Source organism: Lipotes vexillifer, unplaced genomic scaffold (genome assembly GCF_000442215.2).
Source record: "Lipotes vexillifer unplaced genomic scaffold, Lipotes_vexillifer_v1.1 scaffold570, whole genome shotgun sequence".
NCBI classification, from domain to species: Eukaryota; Metazoa; Chordata; class Mammalia; order Artiodactyla; family Lipotidae; genus Lipotes; species Lipotes vexillifer.
The window spans coordinates 2202193-2228044 of record NW_006777801.1 but is presented as its reverse complement, the minus strand read 5'-3'; the positions used below and the strand labels follow the sequence as shown (position 1 = coordinate 2228044).

The 25852-nt window shown below is 38.6% G+C and overlaps 1 protein-coding gene across 5 annotated transcripts in view; it reads left to right on the top strand.

Annotated features, from left to right (window-relative positions):
* The window catches only part of RPS6KC1 (ribosomal protein S6 kinase C1), a 223850-nt gene that overhangs the window by 47786 nt on the left and 150212 nt on the right, over positions 1–25852 (top strand). For all 5 annotated transcript variants that reach the window (XM_007451293.1, XM_007451294.1, XM_007451296.1 and 2 more), the window contains one exon: positions 20118–20233. In XM_007451293.1, the coding sequence (XP_007451355.1) occupies positions 20118–20233 (116 nt within the window). The remainder of the gene's footprint in view (positions 1–20117; positions 20234–25852) is intronic.

Sequence of the window (25852 nt, the reverse complement as noted above, 5' to 3'; positions counted from 1 at the left end):
GGATCTTCCCGGACCGGGGTACACCCCGCGTCCCCTGCATCGGCAGGCGGACTCTCAACTACTGCACCACCAGGGAAGCCCTTCAGTTCTATTCTTGCATGCCCCTCCACTAACCTCCCTGCCAAGATTTTGCAGTTTTGGTCCTGATTAGAAAGGTCTCCCATACCTACATTTGCTTGTAAGATGATTTTTATAGCTTAAAAAGTTCTTTTTAATATCCATGTGGAATTTATATTTGAATGGGATGTCAGATGATACTCCATTTTACTGTTCTTTCAGATGGTTAGGTATCTGTTATAAGATCATTTATTAAATAATCCATATTTTTCCTAGTGAAATCTTTGTTATACTTTTCATATGCGTTGCCATGAATTAAAGGTTTTTTTCTTTTGTGGCATTTATTTGTCTATTCTTACATTAACTCCTGTTTCTATACCATGTTGATTTTCGTATAATGGCTTTATAGAGTATGTTCTGATACCAACTATATTTCTCATCAACATTGGGGAAATTGCTGCCTTTCAGGATCACCCTGGAATTCCTGGGGCTCTTACATTGGTACTTCTTGGTTTTAAGAAGCCATGCCAATTATCCATTTATTGCCTCTTAGCTTCAGGTCCCTTCTTTTTTTTTTTTTTTTTTTTTTGGCCATGCTGCGCGGCTTGCAGGTTTTTAGTTCCCCAACCAGGGATTGAACCCATGCCCTCGGCAGTAAAAGCGCAGAGTCCTTACTACTGGACCTCCAGGGAGTTCCCCTTCAGGTCGCTTCTTTCATTTTCTGTTCTGCATTAATGGGTTGGACTCTATAAGCATTTTCCTTTACAGTGAGTATGCAGTTAAGCTTCACAGTAGAGGACACTGGAGGGGCATTGTGGGAGGGTCAGGTCTTTTCTTCTTCTTTACAGTGTTCTATGGGCTTTGTTTTTCATTTTGCTTTTGCTGCACCGTTGCCAGAGGCATCTGCCTCAGCTGTATACCTAGAGCTCAGGCTCCCGATAAGCTTGCAGCCCCAGCCAATTGATGGCCATCTAGCTAAGCACACCAAGGTCCCCCAGACCTATTGGAGAATGGGCTTCAGACTCTCTGACTTCCTCTGTGTACCTGCCTCTCAGCTTCAGCCTGCTAGCACCCTGTACCCCTCCTGACAGGGACACTGTAGACCTAAGGCCTTGTTGCCCTGCAGGTGAACAGATTCTTGATGCCCCTCTCCTTTTCCATGCATGTCTGACAGCTTTGGCCTGCCTTTATTACTTCAGAAAATCATTTCCTGTGGCCTTCCCAACACTGTCACTGTGTCTCCCAGGCCTTGCATTACCTTGCTTGTGAGTGGGCTCCCAGCACTGTGACTCTCTTGTTGCCCACACACCAGACTTGTCCCTTCTGAAGTCTGCAGGGGTCTTTCCTGGCAACTGTGGACCAGTTCTGGCCCGGGAAACCCAGCAAATGTCTCCCGCATCCAGTGGCTGTAACCATACCTTTTCCAAGAAGATCTGAGTCCTAACCTTGGGGAGTGCTTCCCCCTTCCAATTTTTTTCTTCCTTGGGTACCCTGGGGTATTCTTTAGAGTTCTCTTTTCACTTTAGAGTTTCATTTTTCCATTGTCATGGTTAATAATTCTTTATATTAAACTTTTCCTGTTCAAATTACTGTGTGGTTTTGATCTCTTGACTGAACCCTACTGTCTTTCATTTTAGAAGAATTCTGGATGATCTGATGTTATCTTGTCTCCATTGGCTAAGAGTCCACGTGGCACAGGGATTTCTTCATTCTGATTTGATTGCAGGACCACAGTACTAACTGAGCTACACACCTGGTTCCTCAGGATATTCAGCACGTTTTAACAGCTCCTTGAGATCTGGGCACAAGATACAGAGAATCTTATATAGTATAGCAACATCAGTGGCATTTATGCTAGGATAAAGTGGTCATTGAAAGCTTCTTGCTACAATTATTTAATTTTAATAAACACTGAATATTAACAATTTATGATATATAGTGATATTTTGAAATATAAGTAATAGGAAGAAGTATCTTGGTTGCATAATTAAAAAGGTGAAAAACAATTGAGGGATGTGGGCAGCTGGTCACTAGCAGTAGGACCATTAGTCCTGATGGGTCCATCCATTCATTCCGTTCTCCTACTAAGCATTAGGGGGATCCACAAACTCTTTGTTATCATAGGCTATTAACCTTTGACTGCTTGCTTTTGGCCTTTGAGTCCAGACATTCCATTGGTACTCCACATTTCTGTTGCCTTTTGTTCATAGTTACTATCCAAGATCTATGGTTCCCTACTTTTTTTCTTGACACCTGTCCTGATTAAAGTTGCAGGTGGTTACATGCTGCAAATCTGTTATTAATAGAGTCTCCTCTGATAAATTTCAGTTTAGCTCTTAATTATCTGGAAATTTTATGGGCACATTTAATTCAAGAAACATTTTAGAAATAAGCACTGTGGATACAATGACTCAATTTCTGTCTTCTAAGAAACTTAGAGTCTCATAGTTGAAGTGAGCATCATGATCCAGAAGTGCTTTAGGATGTGGCATTCTTACTGTCAAGTTTTTAAATCTTGTGACACTCTACTTTTATTATGAAGATGCAAATAATTAAAAAAATTGACTAATCTGAGGAGTTTTAAGAATCATACTTCTAAATCCACATCAAAAAGGTTTTTTATTTTTGTATTCTGAAAGTAAAGAAACCTCCCTCATGTTGTACTTAACTGTCTTTTCCTCCCCCTTTCAACTCTAAGCTGTGTTGTTTAGAGACTGCTTTATTCTTACTTATGGATATATCTTCAGCATGTAGGACCATGCCTAACATATAAATGCTTGAAAAATAAATTGAGCAAAAAGAAAATGAGTGAAGATTTAAGAGTTGGAGTAGTTATAGGCAATGATATTAAAAGTCAGTCACGGGCTTCCCTGGTGGCATAGTGGTTAAGAATCCGTCTGCCAATGGCAGGGGACACAGGTTTGGGCCCTGGTGCGGTAAGATCCCACATGCAGTGGAGCAACTAAGCCCATGAGCCACAACTACTGAGCCTACGCTCTAGAGCCCGTGAGCCACAACTACTGAGCCTGTGTGCTACAACTACTGAATCCCTCGCACCTAGAGCCCGTGCTCTGCAACAAGAGAAGTCACTGCGATGAGAAGCCCGCACACCACAACGAAGAGTATCCCCTGCTCGCCGCAACTAGAGAAAGCCCGCACACAGCAGCAAAGACCCAATGCAGCCCGAAAAAAAAAAAAGTCAGTCTCATGGCAGAAGTTTAAAAGTTTGATTATAGCTACTATGGGGAAATAGATACAGGAAGAGTAGAAATTTGACCAGTCTGGGGAGGACAATTTGGAATATACCTTTTCCTGTTTTCGGTAAATTTTACTACATATCTATTCTCATGTCTACATAAGAGATATTTATCAGATTATTAGACGCTTTGGCTTCAGAAGTCTCCTTTACACTCTTAAAAATTATTGAAGCTTGAAGGACTGTTGTTTATTTGGTTGTATCTCTTAATATTTACCATACTAGAAGTTTAAAAATATTATTGTACTAAATTAAGAATAAAAACATGTTAATATTTTTATGAAAAATGATTTTTCCAAAGCAAAAAAACTAGAGGAGTAGTATTAGTTTACTTTTGCGACCCTCCAGTACCTGTATTAAAAGAAGACAGCTGATTCTTTCTTTTTAAAATAAATTTTATTTATTTATTTTTGGCTTCGTTGGGTCTTCCTTGTTGTGTGCGGGCTTTCTCTAGTTGAGGCGAGCAGGGGCTACTCTTCGTTGTGGTGTGTGGGCTTCTCACTGCGGTGGCTACTCTTGCTGCGGAGCATGGGCTTTAGGCGCACTTTAGGGTTTCAGTAGTTGTGGCTTGTGGGCTCTAGAGCGCACATTCAGTAGTTGTGGTGCACGGGCTTAGTTGCTCTGTGGCATGTGGGATCTCCCCGGACCAGGGCTCAAATCCCTGTCCCCTGCCTTGGCAGGCGGATTCTTAACGACTGCGCCACCAGAGAAGTCCCAACAGCTGATTCTTATATCTGCTTCTGGATTCAGTGTGTGGTGATGGTTTTGGTTGAAGTATATGACGAAAATTTAGGGTCACACAGATGATGTAGTTGAAAAAGGGAGGAGTATTTTAATAGCTCTTCAGATAATTGAAGATATTCTTTGATACATAGAGCTTGACAGTGGTAAATTCCTTCTTTTTTTTGTTATTGAAGTCTAGCTGATTTACAATGTTATGTTAGTTTCAGGTGTACAACATAGTGCTTTGATATTTTTAAAAATTATATTCTATTTGAAGTTATAAAATGTTGGCTATATTCTCTGTGCTGTACATTACATCCTTGTATCTTATTTATTTTATGCCTAGTAGTTTGTACCTCTTAATTCCCTACCCCTATATTGCCCCTCCCCTCAACCTTGTCTCCACTGGTAACCATTAGTTTGTTCTATGTATCTGTGTGTCTGTTTCTGTTTTGTCATACTCATTTGTTTGTTTTATTTTTTAGATTCTACATACAAGTGAAAATATACAGTATTTGTCTTTCTCTGCCTTATTTCACTAAGCATAATACTTTCCATGTACATCCATGTTGTTACATATGGCAAAATTTATTCTTTTCTGTGACTGAGTAGACAGCGGTAATTTTTTATTCTTTTATTAACATTTTTTTAAATTGGAGTATAATTGCTTTAGAATATTTTGTTAGTTTCTGCTGTAGAATGAAGTGAATCAGCTGTATGTCTACCTATATCCCCTCCCCCTTGGACCTCCCTCCCCCGCCCCCCCATCCCAACCATCTAGGTCGTCACAGAGCACCAAACTGAGCTTTCTGTGCTTTATAGCATGTTCCCACTAGCTATCAGTTTTACGCATGGTAGTGTATATATGTCAATTGTAATCTCCCAATTCGTCCCACCTTCCCCATCACCCCCTGGGTCCACATGTCTGTTCTGTACATCTACGTCTATATTCCTGCCCTGCAAATAGGTTCGTCTCTACCATTTTTCTGTATTCCACATATATGTGTTACTATATGATATTTGTTTTTCTCTTTCTGGCTTACTTCATTCTGACTGACAGACTCTAGGTCCATCCACATCTCTACAGATGACCCAATTTCGTTCCTTTTTATGGCTGAGTAATATTCCATTGTATATATGTGCCACATCTTCTTTATCCATTTGTCTGTCATTGGACATTTAGATTGTTTCCACGTCCTGGCTATTGTAAATAGAGCTGCAATGAACATTGGGGTACATGTGTCCTTTTGAACTATGGTTTTCTCAGGGTATATGCCCAGTAGTAGGATTGCTGGGTAATACCGTAGTTCTATCTTTAGTTTTTTAAAGAACCTCCATACTGTTCTCCATAGTGGCTGTACCAATTTAAATTCCCACCAGCAGTGCAAGAGGGTTCCCTTTTCTCCACACCCTCTCCAGCATTTACTGTTTATAGATGTTTTGACGATGGCCACTCTGACCAGTGTGAGGTGATACCTCATTGTAGTTTTGATTTGCATTTCTCTAATAATTAGTGATGTTGAGCATCTTGTCATGTGCCTCTTGGCCATTTGTATGTCGTCTTTGGTGAAATGTCTATTTAGGTTTTCCACCCATTTTTTGGTTGGGTTGTTTGTTTTTGTGATATTGAGCTCCATGAGCTGTTTGTATATTTTGGAGATTAGTCCTTTGTTGCTTCATTTGCAAATATTTTCTCCCATTCTGAGGGTTGTCTTTTCATCTTGTTTATTGTTTCCTTTGCTGTGCAAAAGCTTTTCAGTTTCATTAGGTCCCATTTGTTTATTTTTGGTTTTATTTTCATTACTCTAGGAGGTGGGTCAAAATAGATATTGCTGTGGTTTATGTCAAAGAGTGTTTTTCCTTTGTTTTCCTCAAAAGTTTTGTAGTGTCTGGTCTTACATCTATGTCTTTAATCCATTTTGAGTTTATTTTTGTGTATGGTGTTAGGGAGTGTTCTAATTTCATTCTTTTACATGTAGCTATCCAGTCTTCCCAGCACCACTTATTGACGAGGCTGTCTTTTCTCCATTGTATGTTCTTGCCTCATTTGTCATAAAGTAGGTGACCATGTGTGTGTGGGTTTATCTCTGAGCTTTCTATCCTGTACCACTGATCTATATTTCTGTTTTTGTGCCAGTACCATGCTGTCTTGGTTACTGTAGCTGTGTAGTATAGCTTGAAGTCAGGGAGCCTGATTCCTCCAGCTCCATGTTTTTTTCCCTCAGGATTGCTTTGGCTATTCAGGGTCTTTTGTGTTTCCATACAAATTGTAAAATTTTTTGTTCTAATTCTCTGAAGAATGCCACTGGTAATTTGATAGGGATTGCATTGAATCTGCAGATTGCTTTGGGTAGTACAATCATTTTCACAAATCTGATTCTTCCAATCCAAGAACATGGTATATTTCTCCTATCTGTTTATGTCATCTTTGATTTCTTTCATCAGCGTTTTATAGTTTTCTGAGTACAGGTCTTTTGCCTCCTTAGGTAGGTGTATTCATAGGTATTTTTTTGTTGCGATGGTAAATTGGATTGTTTCTTTAATTTCTCCTTTTGATCTTTCATTGTTAGTGTGTAAGAATGCAAGAGATTTCTGTGCATTAATTTTGTATCCTGCAGCTTTACCAAGTTCATTAATCAGTTCTAGTAGTTTTCTGGTGGCATCTTTAGGATTTTTAATGTATAATATGTCATCGGCAAACAGTGATAGTTTTACTTCTTTTCCAATTTGTATTCATTTTATTTCTTTTTCTTCTCTGATTGCCATGGCTAGGACTTCCAAAACTATGTTGAATGAGTGGCAAGAGTGGACATCCTTGTCTTGTTCCTGGTCTTAGTGGAAATACTTTCAGTTTTCCACCAATGATGTTTGGTGTGGGTTTGTCATATATAACCTTTATTATGTTGCAGTAGGTTCCATCTGTGCACATTTTCTGGAGAGTTTTTATCATAAATGGGTGTTGAATTTTGTCAGAAGCTTTTTCTGCACCTATTGAGATGATCATATGGTTTTTACTCCTTAATTTGTTAATATGGTGTATCACATTGATTCATTTGCATATATTGAAGAATACTTTCATTCCTGGGACAAATCCCACTTGATCATGATGTATGATCCTTTTAAAGTGTTGTTGGATTCTGTTTGCTAGTATTTTGTTGAGGATTTTTGTGTCTGCGTTCATCAGTGATATTGATCTGTGATTTTCTTTTTTTGTGATATCTTTTTCTGGTTTTGGTATTAGGGAGATGGGGGCCTCATAGAACAAATTTGGGAGTGTTCCTTCCTCTGCAATTTTTTTTTGAAGAGTTTGAGAAGGATAGGTGTTAGCTCTTCTTTAAATGTTTTGTAGAATTCTGTGAAGCCATCTGGTCCTGGGCTTTTGTTTGTTGGAAGATTTTTAATCACAGTTTCAACTTCACTGCTTGTGATTGGTCTGTTTATATTTTCTACTTGTTCCTGGTTCATGCTTGGAAAATTGTACCTTTCCAAGAATTTGTCCATTTCTTTGAGGTTGTCCATTTTAATGTCATATAGTTGTTTGTAGTAGTCTCTTGTAATCCTTTGTATTTCTGCGGTGTCAGTTGTGATTTCTCCTATTTCATTTTTAATTTTTGTGATTTGCGCCCTTTCCCTTTTTTTCTTGATGAATCTGGCTAAAGGTTTATCAATTTTGTTTATCTTCTCAGAGAACCAACTTTTACTTTTATTGATCTTTGCTATTGTTTCCTTCATTTCTGTTTTATTTATTTCTGCTCTGATATTTATGAATTCTTTCCTTCTACTGACTTTGGGTTTTCTTTGTCCCTAGTTACTTTAAGTGTAAGGTTAGATTGTTTATTTGATATTTTTCTTGTTTCTTGAGGTGAGGTTGAATTGCTATAAACTTCCCTCTTAGAACTGCTTTTGCTATGTCCCATAGGTTTTGGGTTGTCGTGTTTTCATTGTCATTTGTTGCTAGGTATTTTTTATTTCCTCTTTGGTGTCTTCAGTGATCTCTTGGTTATTTAGTAGCACGCTGTTCAGCCTCCATGTATTTGTGATTTTTTCAGTCGTTTTCCTGTAATTGATTTCTAATCTCATAGCCTTGTTGTTGGAAAAGATGCTTGATACGATTTCAGTTTTCTTAAGCTTTCCAAGCCTTGATTTGTGACCCAAGATGTATCTATCCTGGAGAATCTTCTGTGTGCACTGAGAAGAAAGTGTATTCTGCCACTTTTGGGTGGACTCTCCTATAAATATCAATTAAATCTATCTGGCCTATTGTGTCATTTAAAGCTTGTGTTTTCTTATTTATTTTCTGTTTGGATGATCTGTCTGTTGCTGTAAGTGGGGTGTTAAAGTCCCCTACAATTATTGTGTTACTGTTGATTTCTCCTTTTATGGTTAGTATTTGCCTTATTTATTGAGGTGCTCCTATGTTGGGTGTATAAATTGTTATATCTTCTTTTTGGATTGCTCCCTTGATCATCATGTAGTATCTTTCCTTATCACTTGTAACAGTCTTTATTTTAAAGTCTATTTTATCTTATATGACTGTTGCTACTCCACATTTCTTTTGATTTTCATTTGCATGGAATATCTTTTTCCATCCCCTCACTTTCAGTCTGTATGTGCCCCTAGGTCTGAAGTAGGTCTCTTGTAAACAGCATATATATACAGGTCTTATTTTTGTATCCATTCAGCCAGTCTGTGTCTTTTGGTTGGGGCATTTAATCCATTTACATTTAATGTATTTATCGATATGTATGTTCCTATTACCATTTTCTTAATTACTTTAGGTTTGTTTCTGTGGGTCTTTTTCTTCACCTAGAGAAGTTCCTATAGCATTTGTTGTAAAGCTGGTTTGGTGGTGCCAAATTCTCTTAACTTTTGCTTGTCTGTAAAGGTTTTAATTTCTCCATCAAATCTGAATGAGATACTTGCTGGGTAGAGTAATCTTGGTTGTAGGTTTTCCTCTTTCATTACTTTAAGTATACCCTGTCACTCCCTTCTGGCCTGCAGAGTTTCTGCTGAAAAACCAGCTGATAACCTTATGGGGATTCCCTTGTATGTTATTTTTTGCTTTTCCCTTGCTGCTTTAAATATTTTTTTCTTTGAATTTAATTTTTGATAGTTTGATTAATGTGTGTGTTGGTGTGTTTCTCCTAGGGTTTATCCTGTATGGGGCTCTTTGTGCTTCCTGGACTTGGGTGGCTATATCCTTTCCCACATTAGGGAAGTTTTTGACTATAATCTCTTTGAATATTTTCTCAGACCCTTCCTTTTTCTGTTCTTCTTCTGGGACCCCTATAATTCGAATGTTGGTGCGTTTAGTGTTGTCCCAGAGGTCTCTGAGATTGTCTTCAATTCTTTTCATTCTTTTGTCTTTATTCTGCTCCTTGGCAGTTATTGCCACCATTCTGTCTTCCAGCTCACTTATTCATTCTTCTGCCTCAGTTATTCTGCTGTTGATTCCTGCTAGTGTATTTTTTTTTTTTTTTCCTTGCGTTATGCGGGCCTCTCACCGCCGTGGCCTCTCCCATTTGCGGAGCACAGGCTCCGGACGCGCAGGCTCAGCGGCCATGGCTCACGGGCCCAGCCGCTCCGCGGCATGCGGGATCCTCCCGAAACGGGGCATGAACCCGCGTCTCCTGCATCGGCAGGCGGACTCTCAAGCACTGCGCCACCAGGGAAGCCCCTGCTAGTGTATTTTTAATTTCATTTATTGTGTTGTTCATCTCTGTTTGTTCTTTAGTTCTTCTAGGTCTTTCTTAAATATTTCTTGTATTTTCTTGATCTGTGCCTCCATTCTGTTTCTGAGATTTTGGATCATTTGTACTATCATTACTCTGAATTCTTTTTCAGGTAGGTTGCTTATTTCCTCTTCATTTATTTGGTCGTAGGTTTTTACTTTGCTCCTTTATCTGTAACATGGTTTTTTGTTGTCTCATTTTTGTTTTTTGGTTCTTTTTTTATGGGTGGGACTGTGTTCCTGTCTTACTGGTTGTTTGGCCTGAGGCTTCCAGCCCTGGAGTTTGTAGGCTGTTGGGTAGAGCCAGGTCTTGGTGGTGAGATGAGGACCTCCGGGAGACCTCAGTCTGATTAATATTCCTTGGGGTCTGAGGTTCTCTGTTAGTCCAGTGGTTCGGACTCGGAGCTCCTACCACAGGGGCTCAGGCCCAACCCCTGGCCTGTGAACCAAGATCCTGCAAGCCACGTGGGGTGGCAAAGAAAAAAAAAGGGAGGAGACAATAACAAAGAGTAAAAAATAAAATAAGATTAGAAAACTAACAGATATGTTAGAAAAAATAAAAATATAGATGAAACAATAACGAGAAGATAAGACCAGAACCACAGTAGCAAGAAAGAGGGAAAAGAAAAACAACCAGAAAAGGCCTTGGCTGTGGGGGGTGGGGCTTAGGCAGGGGTGTGGATTAGGTGGGGGTGGGGTCTAGGTTTCGGACTCATGGGCCCTGGGAGGATGGGGGCGGGGCATAGGCTCAGTGCAGCCAGAGGGGCCCTAGAGTACCTCTGGCCTCAGAGTGTGGGTGATGAGGCCCAGGACCTCAGCAGGGTCCCCAGGGTCGGATTGGTTGGGGAAATGTTAGCCGCGCTTCTCCCCGCTGATCCTCCCATCCCAGAGTGTCCCTCCCCGTTCGCCTCTACTCTTCTTCCCCCCTCCCCCCGCCACGCCGCTAGGACCAACATGGCTGGAGGGGATTTTGGATGATCGAGGACCAGGCCTGGGACCCCAGCAGGCTCCCTGGGCCCGAGTGGGCAGGGGAAATGCTAGGCACGTTCCCCCCGATCCTCCATTCCTGGAGGGTCCCTTGTCTTCCTCTCTCCTATCCCCCGCACCACCTTGCTCCCATGCCCCTACGGCTCATGCGGTTGGAGGGCGCCCTGGAAGGTAGAGGACCAGGCTGGGGAGCCCATCAGACCTCCCGGGGCCTGCCTAGGTGGGGAAATGCAAGCTGCATTCCCTCCCTGATCCTCCGATCCCTGAGGGTCCCTCCCCATTCGCCTCTCCTCTTCTTTCCCCCCTGTCCCTCCCATGCCCCCAGGACCCACATGGCCAGGAGTGGCCTTGGAGGGCAGAGGACCAGGCCTGGGACCCCAGCAGGCTTCCTGGGGCCCGATTGGGCAGGGGAAATGCTAGCCGCTTTCCCCTCTGATCTCTGAACCCCCAAGGGTCTCTGAAGGCTTGGGTCCCTCCCCCAGCCACCCCTCAGGGGTGCTGTTCCTGTTCGGCCTCTACTTCTCCTCCCCCTTGCTCCCCGCTATGTCCTACCTTATCACTTGGCGGTTCTTCCTGTCCCCTTGGGTGTTTAGGTCCCGCACCAGCATCTGGTAGGTGCCCTAGTTGTGGGGGGATGCAATCTCTGCGTCTTCCCACTCTGCCATCTTGACCCCGCCCCCCACAGCAGTAATTTCTTAAAGGTTTAATTGCATTATGGAATCTGAAACCCTGTCAGTGAACCTTTGGTACTTTGTTGTATTAAAATCCATTAGTCTGGGGACTTCCCTGGTGGTGCAGTGGTTAAGAATCTGCCTGCCAATGCAGGGCCATGGGTTCGATCCCTGGTCCGGGAAGATCCCACATGCTGCAGAGCAGCTAAGCCCATGGGCCACAACTACTGAGTCTGTGCTGTAGAGCCTGTGAGCCACAACTACTGAGCCCACGCACCACAACTACTGAAGCTCACACGCCCTAGAGCCTGTGATCTCCAACTGCTGAGTCCACGCGCTGCAACTACTGAAGCCCATGCACTCTAGGACCTGCGTGCCGCAACTACTGAGCCTGCATGCTGCAGCTGCTGAAGCCCACGCTCCTAGAGCCCGTGCTTCTCAGCAAGAGAAGCCACCACAATGAGAAGCCCGCACATCTCAACGAAGAGTAGCCCCCACTCACCACAACTAGAGAAAGCCCATGTGCAGCAACGAATACCCAATATAGGCAAAAAAAAAAAAAAAAGTGTAAAAAATTAAAAAAAAATCCATCTGGTCTGTCTTAGATTTGAATGGATATTTTACTTATGCATGAGCTTGTAACATCATGCATTGATCATTTGAAAAAGATTGGTTCCTTGACTTATGCAGATCTTGAAAATGTTGACCCATTTCATTATATAATATCAAAAATTGTTAATATCATCACAGATCTCTAAAGGAAATTTTTAAAGTATTGCAAAGCTGTCAAGCTTATAGTGAATTGACAGCTTGAATTTTATCACTGAAAACAATGCCATTGGTTGTTTTGCTTGAAGTGTTAGGCTCAGTTTGTTTATTTTTGAGAGAATATCTGTCAAATATCCAAGTCTGAGTAGTTATAGTTTTTTTTTACCCATAGACTTTTAAAAAGAAATGGTCTCAGGGACTTCCCTGGTGGTCCAGTGGTAAAGAATCCACCTTGCAATGCAGGGGACACAGGTTCGATCCCTGGTCAGGGAACTGTGATCCCGCATGCCACGGGGCAACTAAGCCCGTGTGCCACAACTACTGAGCTCTCACGTCTCAACTAGAGCCCACGTGCCACAGACTACAGAGCCCTCTGGAACCTGCACGTCACAACTACATAAGAGAAAACCTGCACGCCACAACTAGAGAGAAGCCCGCGCACCACAACAAAGAGCCTGCACGCTGCAACTAAGACCCGATGCAGCTAAAAATAAAGAAAAAAAATAGAAATGGTCTCAAGGATTGAGGTTTAATAAAGTTAATAATTTTTACTGCTTCATCAAGGACATTCTCATGTGAAACTGGCATTTAAATTTAATATGAGTGAGTGGCAATAAGGAATATGATGAGTACTAGTAAGTATAGTTTGGTGTCATTGTCTTGATTCATGCCAAGAGGTCAGCAGTTTTACTGCCATTGCTTTTAGATTATCAGTGCAAATGTCAATGTGGTGAAAAATGCAACTGCTGTCTTGGTATTATTATGAAAATGGTTTTGACCTTGTTGATACCTTAAAAGGCCCTCGGGGGGACCCCCAGCTGTCTGTGGACCAAACTTTGAGAACACACAGCACATATATGAACACACATATATGTATATACACATGGGTTTCCTTGAAGTATTTTCAGTACTGACACTGAATTTTCTCACTGTGTGATTCTATGGATGTGCCATAATTTAGCCAATTAATAGAATTCTGCAGCTATTTGAGATAGCCTGATATAGAAAGATGTCCAAGATATATTGTTAAGATACAGAAAACAAATGTTGCATAGCAATATGTTTAGTAAGATCCCATCTGTGTTTAAATAGACATACATATTTGTATGAAGTCATACCTAATGTGTATAACCTATGATGATGTGAGTGGAGGGATATTTTTACTTTCTGCCTTATACGTTCTGTACTGTGGAATTTAACTGCACCCAAGTAGCTGTAACTTTAATGTTGGGAGATGTACAGCCCGGCTTCTTAAACAATAAGCTTGTCACTGGGTGAAAGGGAGTGGCTTCTGAATTGGTTGAGGTTCTTGGCTATTATTGTCTGTTGCTAGTGGATTATTTTCAGCTTTTCTCCACATCCTTATATATTAAAGAGTGAAGTTTTCTTATTAATCTTAGTAAGTGAGCAATTTATCTCTTTCAATAAATGGTACAGTCCATTTGTAATACTTATAGTTGCAGTGAACCTTGCAGGCAGCAGCTGTGGTTGTGTGGAGGGAAGTGTTGGTTAATCATCTGTCTTTTAGCTATTCTCACATTTTTAGTACATAAGCCTCAGCTGCAAAAGAGAGTCCTATTGTAATTTACAGAACCATTGGATATGTAGTTACTCTTCTAGTGTTACAGTGAAAAGAACATGCCTTTTGGAGTCAGATAGATTTAGGCCCAAATCTTCTCTCCATTATTTACTTAGCGGTGTGATCTTGTACAAATTAACGTCTGAGCCTATTTTGTTATTGGTGAGTTAGGGATTATAGCTTCCTGTTCTGAGGATCATATCTGTAGTGTGTATAGCTCAGTGCTTGACACAACGTCAGCTACTGTTAGCTCTCATCTGTTGCTCAGTCTGCCTTTCCTCTAATATACCGCACTTTCTCTGTCTCCTTCTTCAGTGTTGCACTGTTCACTGAGAATGTCCTGGTTAGTCTTTAAGATTTTTAGCTGTCTCATCTTCTAGGAAGTTCTGTTTCCTTTAGGCTGAGTTAGTTGTTTTCCCCTTGTGGCTCTACATCTCACCAATATGACACAACTCATTTTATTTTTCTCCAATTTTTTTAACTCGTAGAATTTTCAAATTTACCAAAAGACCCTAAAGAACAGTGTAGTGAACACTTACATACCTTTTGTCCAAGTTCACTGATGAACATTTTGCCACATTTTCCTGTATCTCTGTGTGTGTGTGTATCATTTTTTTACTGAACCACTTGAGAATAAGTTGCAGATATTGTGACATTTCATCCCTACTTCCCATATTTCCCCTATAGTCACAAGGAATTTAGCACTCAAGGAATTTAGCATTGATATAATACTATTATCAAATATGTAGTCAATATTCAGATTTTTCCAGTTATTCTAAAAATGTTTTTTTTAGATCTTTTCTTTTTTGGATCCAGGATTATGCCTCTAGGTTTGTTTCTTTAATCTAGACTATTCCTTATGCATTTTGTTTGGTCTTTCATGACATTGACATTTTTAAAGAGTATGAGACAGTTGTTTTGTAGGTTTCACAATCTTGATCTGATTGTTTTCTCATGATTAGATCATTGTTTTTTGTTTGCTTTGTTACATCTCTCCTCACACTATGATTTCCTGTGAGAAAGGCAAAGCCGTTCCTGACAGATCTAAGAAAGAGCTGGCCCGACACTACCTATTTGGTTGACTTTGGTGTTTCTTAAAGTTGGCCTGGCTGTGCTGTTCTGCTGTTGAACGTAAGCAGTTTCACAGAACAGGAACATTAGACAAGGTCACTCTGTGTCCTTGGATCAAGACTAAGACGAGACCACTCTGTAATCATGTCTGAACACAGACAGAAACATTTTTCAAGTCACAAAAATGATTAAGCATATCTTCATCCTGGCTATCGTGATGACTACAGCTTTTTTTCTTATAAATCACAGCCTTAGCCTCTCTTCATTCTTCTTGCCTCATAGTAAGATTTATTAAAATCATAGAATCATAGAATTAGATAGAATTAACAGAATCATAGAATTACTCCTACTTCCTGACAGCATCCAAGCCAGGGCAAACAAAGCCCCACTTCTTTGAATCTTTCCCCAAAGCACCTAACACAGGCTCAAATCCTGTAAGTCCTTTCTAACACCCTCTTAGTGAAATGCCTCAGGGTTCCGCATAGTATACTTTCTCGGAGCCTTAAATCCAGCTTGTTTAACTAGAGGTATGTTCTTGGTGCTGTTGACTAGAGGGAATTCACACCTGAGAACGTTGGCCTCCCTCTTTTTCTTTTTACTCTGTGAATGAATTTTTAATACAGTTAAGAATTAGCACCAAGCTTTTCTGGCTAGTTTCTTACTGGTCAAGGATAACTTTTAGTTTTTTATAATCAGTTTTTGGTCACCGACATTTGCATTTAAAAAAAGTTGTGAACGCTGCTTTCAGGAGTTGTTCTACGTAATTAAAAAGACATAGAGAAAATCTCAAAGGCAGCTTATAAATCAAAGAGAGAGACTTTATTTCCGATGCTTTACCAGCTTTGTTAGAAGGTTTTAGTTTAACTTTCCTTTTGCAGCTTTTAATAGCAGACTACTGTTCAGTAATTTGGAGGTGGTGGAGTGGCTTAAAGATAATATATACATACTCACACACAAATAATATAGTATGTAATATTGTATAATAAACCTCAGGAAAAATTTGTTTTACATTTTCTATCACAATTACGTATAAATTTTCTACTCTGTTCACAGGAAAATAAAAAAATTTCCATTCCTGTGATTGGAAATTTAAAGCACTGTTAAGAGAAGCACCTGTTTATTAATTTCTCTTTGTTGTTGCCTTTTAAGGGAGGTTGATGATATTAAAAGATTAACAATTTGAAAATAGCCATTAGTGTGTTGTCTACCATTAGAATCTTGCTAACTCTTAATCTAATTTTCAAATTAGGTGGCTTTGTAACATATATTAGGGCCAGTAGTTACTGTATTAAAATTCATCTGCTTATCTTTGTGCTGCCAATACTGTTTTTTGTTGTTGTTATTTTGAAATATCTTAGGAACAAAGAAGTGAGCATGTTCTTTCATCATATTAGTTCTGATGATAGGATTCAGTGTAACCTTTTAATGCATTAGCCTTTAATTTTGGGTTTACTCCATTCTGAAAAATGTTCTAATTCATCTCTGCTTGTCCAAGTTTAGTGGAATAGAAATGCATAGATCAATAGAAATATAACAAAGACACACTTTTGACATGTTTATTCTATTTAGAAGTGATATGCTTGTTGCTTAAGCATTTAAATCTAGTTTAATAGGGAGGTGGGATGAGTCATTGATCACACTAGGATTAAAGCAGCTAAATTTTTATGTATTTGTTTCAGCCAGTAAATGAGACTTTTTTAGGATGTCATCAAATATTAGGAAGTTTTTCATTAAAATTTTTCAACAAGTTGTTAGTTCATTTAAAGATAATATCAGGTGGTCTTGTGGGTTGAAGCATAATATAATGTGTGCATTTTCTGGATTTCTGTTCTGAGATTGCAGATGCTCACATAAATACTAATTTACAGGTACTGCAGTTTACTTTTTTGTTTAAAGGATAAATATGTTGGACAATAATCATAAGCACCGATGCATACTTAATTTCTTATTTAGGCAAAACAAGGAATAATGGACATTTAGCTGTCATTTTAACCTGTTTGGCCTGCGGTTTTTTTCCCCAAGATTGAATATCTTAGATTGTTTTCAGGCCACAGAATTTGCTCTACATGTTAGGGCTCTTAGAAGTTTGTTTCCAGATAATATTATTGATAAGTATGCTAGCGGCGTCATTTTAGATGTGTTTTTGGTCATTGGAAGAATTTAATTTAATGTAATTGTTGCGTATGAACTGGGAACTAATAGGAAAGTAGATTTAGGATAATGGATTATATTAGGTTTGGTTACTTGTGACAAAACTTAAAACCAGATAGACGTCAATTTTTTTCTCATGGCATAAGCTCTGGAGGTAGGCTATGCAGGGCAGCATAGGAGGCAGGGCAGCTCCAAAGTAATCAGGAATCCAAGCTCCTGCCTTGTTGCTATATTATTTTTAACCTCCCACATCATAGTCCTTCTTGGAAAGGGAAAAGGAGATGGAAGAAAAAGCAGGAGGTGGGGAGGTGAGGGTGTATATCAGTTGTCTCTTAAAGAGATTTCTGGTAATCTGCAGAATAGCTATTGTTTATATGTTATTGGCCAGAATTTAGTCCGTGTCCACATGTAACTGCAAGGCAAGATGGAAATTGTAGCCTTTTTTTTTTTTCCCCCTGGGCCGCCATGTACCTAGTTAGAAATTGGGGATTATTTTACTTAGAAAGAAGGCGAGAACAGATATGGGGATAACAGCTGGCTATCCCGAAGTAAATGAAGTAGCATACTGAATGTTAGGAATCCTCTGATTGATTGCCGCTTGCCTGCTAACCTTTACTGGGCCTGGGCTCTTTGAGGATGCTGATACAAGTTACAGATCTTTTCCCTAGAAAAATGTATCTGTGGACACACGTGTGGAGTTTTGTAGGATTGTTGTAACCCATCCATTAAGCATAGGGGGTTGTTTATGGACCCACTGTTAAAATTTCTTTTTCTTTCTTTCTTTTTTTGGCTATGTCGGGTCTGGCGGCACGTGGTATCTTCGTTGCGGCACGCAGGCTTCTCTCTAGTTGTGGTGTGCAGGTTTTCTCTTCTCTGGTTGTGGCGTGCAGGCTCCAGAGTGCGTGGGCTCTGTAGTTGTGGCATGCATGTTCCAGAGCGCATGTGCTCTGTAGTTTGTGGCACGCGTCCTCTCTAGTTGTGGCATGCGTGCTCAATAGTTGTGGTGCACGGCTTAGTTGCCCTGCAGCACGTGGGATCTTAGTTCCCCGACCCGGGATTGGTTGGAAGGCGGATTCTTTACCACTGGACCACCAGGGAAATCCTTAAAATTTCTTATCGGTAAAAGATGACTATCTTCTAGGATAGAATGTTCCACTGTAAGATAGTTCTTTGTGTTAGAAAGTATTTCTGTGCTTTTATTATTCACTCATACAGTCAACAAAAATATATTAGCATGTTCTGTATGCCAGACACTATGATGGTATTTGAAGATTTAAAGACACCATGATTGGTTTATTAAGTGCTTACTATGTGCCTGGTATGGAACTGCTCATTTTAAGTACATTGCTCATTTTCTCCGTTTTGTAAATTAGGAAATAATCTGCCTAAGATTTTATAGCTAGTGAATGATAGAGCAAGTAGTTTGAACCCAGGTCTAACTCTAAAACCATTTCTTTTAGTTATCATGAAGTAGACATTTCACCATAAGCATGAGACACATTGAGCTGAGGTATTTAGTGGTTCAGTTTCAAATTCTTGATGTGGGTAGTATAACTAGGACTCTCTCTCTCTCTCTCTTTTTTATCTTTAGGTTGACAAGCATTTTTAATGTGATCATGCTACCTTGCTTATTTACATTCCATAGACTTTTAAAAACCTGTTCACTTTCTATAAAACATTGTTAACCATTTTAAGGTGATATCATGATTAAAATCAAAATGCTTGAACCTCAATCTGTTATTTTCCACAAAGTCTAATTATTATGTCAAGTTTTTTAGCTGGGATATAGTATAATCTTACACATAAGGGCTGGTTTTAAATTAAAGTATGTTGAATTAGATGTGACATTTCCTAGTTTAGAACATCTTTTTTGTAATTATGTGTTTTTACAATAGAGTTGAGCATTTTGAAACAGATTTCCCCATAAACAAGGGAGAGTAGAGAGTTGGCACAAATTTAGTTAACAACCAAAATTTAATCATTAATTGTGTTTCTGAGTGGGTGGAAAATAGAGGTGATATTTTAAAAAGTAAAAAATAAATTTCCTTACTTTATAGTTATATTAAATACTTATTCAGCTACTGCAGGAAGTGTGGCACTGCAAAAGTAGCCTCTTTTCTCTTTGTACTCTCAGATGTAGTTTAATGCTTTAACTAAAGCAAGTGAGGGCTCTGTTTTAATCCATCTGTTTCTTTTTTTCCTCCCTTTCTTTCATTTGCTTCTTTGTAGTGACAACTGCAAAGAAGTTGACTTATTTCCAGTAAGTTGTGGTGCCTATAACTAGGAATCTCTTTATACCTCAGTTTTCTATTAACATTTTGCAAAGCCACTTAAGTATGGGATGTGTTACTCTTTTGATTTTGTATTTTTTTGAACCTAAATTGCAATCAGTATGATACATGACATGTGACAAATGCCAACTGGTAATCTTATCTGAGAGTAGTACAAAATGGTCATATTTGAAAATGTCTTATCAGCATTCAAACTGTATATATCATTAAAAAAAATTCTTTGAAAACCACCTTTCGATCACCTTGCAAACCAGAGCTCACTGTGCTGTGTGTGTTCTCTTTTTTCTCACAAGTGTGCTTTCATGTACACTGACAGCATCACACATGGAATTTGGCTTGAAAGCTTTTTGCTTCAAGCTGAGGTTTTTGACCCCACTGACATACAGATGTTCTTGTAATTTTCTCTCTTCAGCTCCGTTTATAAATCAAAAAAGAGTGGGAAAGGGAAAATTATACGAGTAATTACAGTATTAAATTACTATAGAAAAGCATTTGAGTTCTTTATTAATTCTGCTTTCAACTTTAGTTTCAAATTACCAGCTTCTTAAATGGTAAGGTTTTTATATTGACAGGCTTTAGATTATCACTGCATTATTTATTTACTAGTTGACACCTCTGCCTCTTGTTTTATCAGAAGCATTATTTTCTTTTCTGGTGGGAGCAGTACTGATTCCAATTGTAGAGACTAGATTTGACTTCAGAAGGTTGCCTGATAAGCAGAGCAAATAAGCAGTGATAGGCCTGCTGCTGCTTTCTAAATTGTGAACATAAACTAACATAAATCAGTGTTTGTTCTTTCTTTCCTTAAGTGTTGATTCGTATTTAATTCTAGGACGATTTGATGAAACTGTTATTGAAGAGAGGAGACAGTGTGCTGAAGATCTGCTACAGTTCTCTGCCAATATTCCTGCTCTTTATAACAGTAAACAGCTTGAAGATTTTTTCAAGGTTTGGTGTTCTTTCTGGAATATTTTGTATTTTATTAAATGTCTTTGTTTTCTAATTTGTAGTAAAGCAAGATTCAAGTTGTTTTTAAAACAAAATGTCATTTACTTTTGAATTTCATAATTCACTAAAATAAGTAGAAGTTAATAGCTAAATAACAATGTCTGTGGCATGTCTTCTGTTTCTCATGTAGAACTGTATATAATTTTCGATTCACAGATTAAAAAAAATTGATGCTGAGGATTTAGAGATTATCTAATATACTCCATCATAATTGAAATACAATACAAATACCTGTGTCCCTGCATTGGCAGGTGGGTTTTTAACCACTGTGCCACCAGGGAAATCTCGTGGCAGCATTATTAAGCAAGAAGAATATTGCTCTATAGAAATTGTGAAAGGCAGTCTAGGAAATTAACACATGCCAAGGGCTAAAATGTTTAAATATGATGAAACTCCAGTAGTTATCTTCACTTTTTGAGGTGTCTTTCAGTAGTAGGCTTCTTTTCTATTAGTCTATATTAAATTTGTTCTAATTAGACTAAGCTATATAAAGATAGAACAAAAATAGTCAACTTAAAAAGTAGACTAGTACAAGTTGTATTACGATAGATGTTTGGTTAGTAGTGTTTTAAGTTTCTTGACTTGTAATGCCTTCATTCTGAGTTCATTATCATTTTAAATAATAATTTTCTAGCTTATTTTGTATTGAACCTGTGCTAGTTGTCAGTTAATATCAGTGTCTTTATTTATAATATTAATGTCTTTTCCTATTTCATTTAGCTCTCTAGAGAAAAGCTAGATTGTGCCATAATTATTTTTTCCCTTCTTTAACTAAAAATCTACTCAGTTGTATATATGTCATTTCTTAGACCATATAGGCAGCAAGGTATATGAGGATCTTACAAAAGGATATACCGAAGGATCTACAAAAGGAATTTATTTTTTATGACCTATTTTAGTTTACTGAAGGAAGTTGATCTTTTGAAAGATATTATAAACTTATGACTTAGAAATAGAAAGAGTAGTAGAAAAGTTAGTAGTAACAGTAAGATTCTTGCTGATTGACTTAATTGCTTAATTTTTCATTACTCTGCAAAGGCGGCTGAGATGATAAATTTGGCTTCTGTTCATGACCTAATGCGGATATTTAGGATAAAAGGCCAAGTCAAATTGATACAGTATTTAGCTCTTTACTAAATACAGCTGTTTCTATGTGGCAGCGAATCTATGCTTTTAGAAAAAGGCAGCATTATTTATTATTATTTTTTAATTAATTTTTTTGGCTGCATTGGGTCTTTGTTGCTGCACGTGGGCTTTCTCTAGTTGTGGCGAGCGGGGGCTACTCTTCATTGTGGTGTGCGGGCTTCTCATCGTGGTGGCTTCTCTTGCTGCGGAGCACGGGCTCTAGGCGCGTGGGCTTCAGTAGTTGTAGCACGCGGGCTCAGTAGTTGTAGCACACGAGCTCAGTAGTTGTGGCTCCCGGGCTCTAGTGCGCAGGCTCAGTAGTTGTGGTGCACAGGCTTAGTTGCTCTGTGGCATGTGGGATCTTCCTGGACCAGGGCTCGAACCTGTGTCCCTGCATTGGCAGGTGGGTTTTTAACCACTGTGCCACCAGGGAAATCCCATGGCAGCATTATTAAGCAAGAAGAATATTGCTCTATAGAAATTGTGAAAGGCAGTCTAGGAAATTAACACATGCCAAGGGCTAAAAAAGGGATATAGAGGTCAGATCATAGACTGAACAATTTAAATGAAAGCTAGCTGCTCATTCTGTTTCTTTTGGGTCTGGGAATTCCTAATTGTAACTGTTGCTGGAAGACACTTATTTTTAGGCTTTGTGGAATGAGAAACAAAAGGAAAGGAAGAAGAAATCGGGCAGTTTAAGAGAAGTCAAGCTAGCCTTGGAAAATATTTGGGAATATCTTAAGCAGTGTGCTTGGCAGGAGAGAGATACTGATTTGGTAATATCACAACAGTGATGCTTAGTTTCTTTACGTAGAGATCAGTAAATATGGTCTTTGAAGGTTATTTAGCTGCAGGTAAACAATAACAACAGCAAAACTCACCATATTATCTTAAACAAGAAAAGGGTTTATTTGTCTCATACAACAAAGTTTCTTTTTCCACATATATATATTTTTAAATTCAGGTATAGTTGATTTACAACATTATATAAGTTTCAGGTGTACAACATAGTGATTCACAATTTTTAAAGGTTTTACTCCATTTATAATTATTATATAATATAGGCTACATTCCCTGTGTTGTACAGTATATCCTGGTAGCTTATTTATTTTATAGATAGTAGTTTGTACCTCTGAATCCCCTACTCCTATTTTGCTTCTCCCCCTTTTCCTCTCCCCAGTCATACTCACTGTTTCTCTCTATCCGAGTCTGTTTCTTTTTTGTTATATTCATCAGTTTGTTTTATTTTTTTAGATTTCACATATAAGTGATATCATACTGTATTTGTCTTTCTCTTTCTGAGTTATTTCACTAAACGTAATACCCTCCGAGTCCATCCATGTTGTGGCAAATGGCAAAATTTCATCTTTTTTTATGGCTGAGTAGTAATCTATTGTATATATACACCACATCTTCTTTATCTGTTCACCTGTTGATGGACACTTAGGTTGCTTCTGTATCTTGCCCATTGTAAATAATGCTACTCTGAACATTGGGGTGCATATATCTTTTTTTTTAAACATCTTTGTTGGAGTATAATTGCTTTACAGTGTTGTGTTAGTTTCTGCTGTGTAACAAAGTGAATCAGCTATATGCATACTTATACCCCCATAGCCCCTCCCTCTTGCGTCTTCCTCCCACCCACCCTATCCCACTCCTCTAGATGGTCACAAAGCACCGAGCTGATCTCCCTGTGCCGTGCAGCTGCTTCCCACTAGCTATCTGTTTTACATTTGGTAGTGGATATATGTCCATGCCACTCTCTCACTTCGTCCCAGCTTCCCCTTCCCCCTCCCCGTGTCCTCAAGTCCATTCTCTGTGTCTGTGTCTTTATTCCTGTCCTGCCCCTAGATTCATCAGAACCATTTTTTTTAAGATTGCATATATATATGTGTTAGCATATGGTATTTGTTCTCTTTCTGACTTACTTCACTCTGTATGACAGACTCTAGGTCCATCCACCTCACTACAGATCAAGACAGTATGGTACCGGCACAAAAACAGAAATATAGATCAATGGAACAGGATAGAAAGCCCAGAGATAAACCCACACACATATGGTCACCTTATCTTTGATAAAGGAGGCAAGAGTATACAGTGGAGAAAAGGCAGCCTCTTCAATAAGTGGTGCTGGGAAAACTGGATAGCTACATGTAAAAGAATGCAGTTAGAACACTCCCTCACAACATACACAAAAATTAACTCAAAATGGATTAAAGACCTAAACGTAAGGCCAGACACTATAAAACTCTTAGAGGAAAACATAGGCAGAACACTCTATGACATAAATCATATATCTTTTTGAATTATGTTTTTGTTTTTTTTGGATGTATTGGAACTGCTGGGTCATATGGTAGTTCTGTTTTTAGTTTTTCGAGACACCTCCACAGTGTTTTCTTCAGTTGCAGTACCAATTTACATTCCCATCAGCAGTGCACAGGGTTCCCTTTTTTCCACATCCTTGCTAACATTTATTATTTGTGGTCTTTTTGATGATAGCCATTCTGACAGGGTGAGGTGATGTCTCATTGTGGTTTTGATTTGCATTTCTCTCGTGATTAATGATGTTAAGCATCTTTTCATGTGCCTGTTGGCCATCTGTATGTCTTTGGAAAAATGTCTATTCAGGTCTTCTGCCCATTTTTTAATTGGGTTGACTGTTTTTTTGATGTTGAGTTGTATGAGCTCTTTATGTATTTTGGATATTAACCCCTTATTGGTCATATCATTTGCAAGTGTTTTCTCCCAGTCAGTAGGTTGTCTTCTCGTTTTGTTGATGGTTTGCTTTGCTATTCAAAAGCTTTTTAGTTTAATTAGGTCCCGTTTGTTTATTTTTGCTTTTGTTTCCTTTGCCTTTGGAAATGGATCCAAAAAAATATTGCTATGATTTATGTCAAAGAATGTTCCACCTGTGTATTCTTCTAGGAGTTTTATAGTTTCCAGTCTAACATTTAAGTCTTTAATCCATTTTGAGTTTATTTCTGTATATGGTGTGAGAAAATGTTCTAATTTCATTTCATGTAGAAAACATATATCAGATAGATATTGAGCAGTGGAATTGCTGAGTCTTATGGTAAGTTTATGTTTTTAAGAAACTGCCAAACTCTTTTGCAAAGTGACTTCACCATTCCCCAGCAATGTATGAAGGCTCTGGTTCTTTTACAACCTCACCAGCACTTGGTATCGTGTGCTTTAAAAAATATAACTATGTGTATAATGGTGTCTCACTGTAGTATTAATTTCAATTTCGTAACCTCACCAACACTTGGTATTGTGTGATTTTTTTTTAATTTACTTTTGGCTGTGTTGGGTCTTCTTTGCTAGGTGCAGGCTTTCTCTAGTTGCGGCGAGTGGGAGCTACTCTTTGTTTTGATGCATGGGCTCTAGGGCGCGCAGGCTTCAGTAGTTGTGGCACCCAGGCTTAGTTGCTCCGTGGCATGTGGGATCTTCCCAGAGCAGGGATCGAACCTGTGTCCCCTGCATTGGCAGGCAGAGTTCCAGATGTAATCTGGATACATGTTCTTTATTAGATACGTGATTTGCAAATATTTTCTCCGAGTGTATGGCTTGTCTTTTCATTTTCTTAATGGTGTCATTTGATGTGCAAAAGTCTTTAGTTTTGATGAAGTATAATTTACCATTTTTTTTCTTTTCTGAATCATGCTTTTGTTGTCATATCTAAGACCTCTTTGATTAACCCAAAGTCAAGAGAATTTTCTCCTACGTTCCTTTCTGGAAGTCTGTGATCCATTTTCAGTTAATTTTTGTGTATAGTGTGAAGTTAACAGTCTAATCTTTTGGCACTTGAATATCAAATAGTCTCAGCGCTGTTTGTTGAAAAGACTATCCTTTCCCTATTGAAGTATGTTGGCACTGTTGCTTAAAAAGAGTTGACTATACATGTAACACTTTATTTCTGGACTTTTGACATCTTCTGTTGATCTATGTGCCTGTTATTTTACCAGTACGTACTCTCTTGATTACTGTAGCTTTATAATATGTTTTGAAATCAGAAAGTGTAAGTTTTCCCACTTTATTTGTATTTTTCAAAGATGTTACGGCAATTTTGATTCCTTTGAATTTTCATAAAATGTTTTAGTATCAGCTTGTCCATATCAACAGAAAATTCTGCTGAAATTTTGATTGGAATTGTATTAAATCTGTAGTTCAGTTTGGGGAGAATTGTTATCTTAACAATATTGTCTTCTAATCTATGAACATGAAATAACTCACCATTTATTTGTGTTCTTTAATTTGTCTCAGCAATGTTTTGCCATTTTCAGGTATAAGTCTGGCACTTCTTTTGTTAAATTTATTGCTAAATATTTTATTCTTTTGTTGCTATTATGAATGGAATTGTATTTTTTCATTTAGCATTATACTTTAAAGGTTTATCCATGTTATAGCCAGTATCCATACTTCATTCCTTTTTTT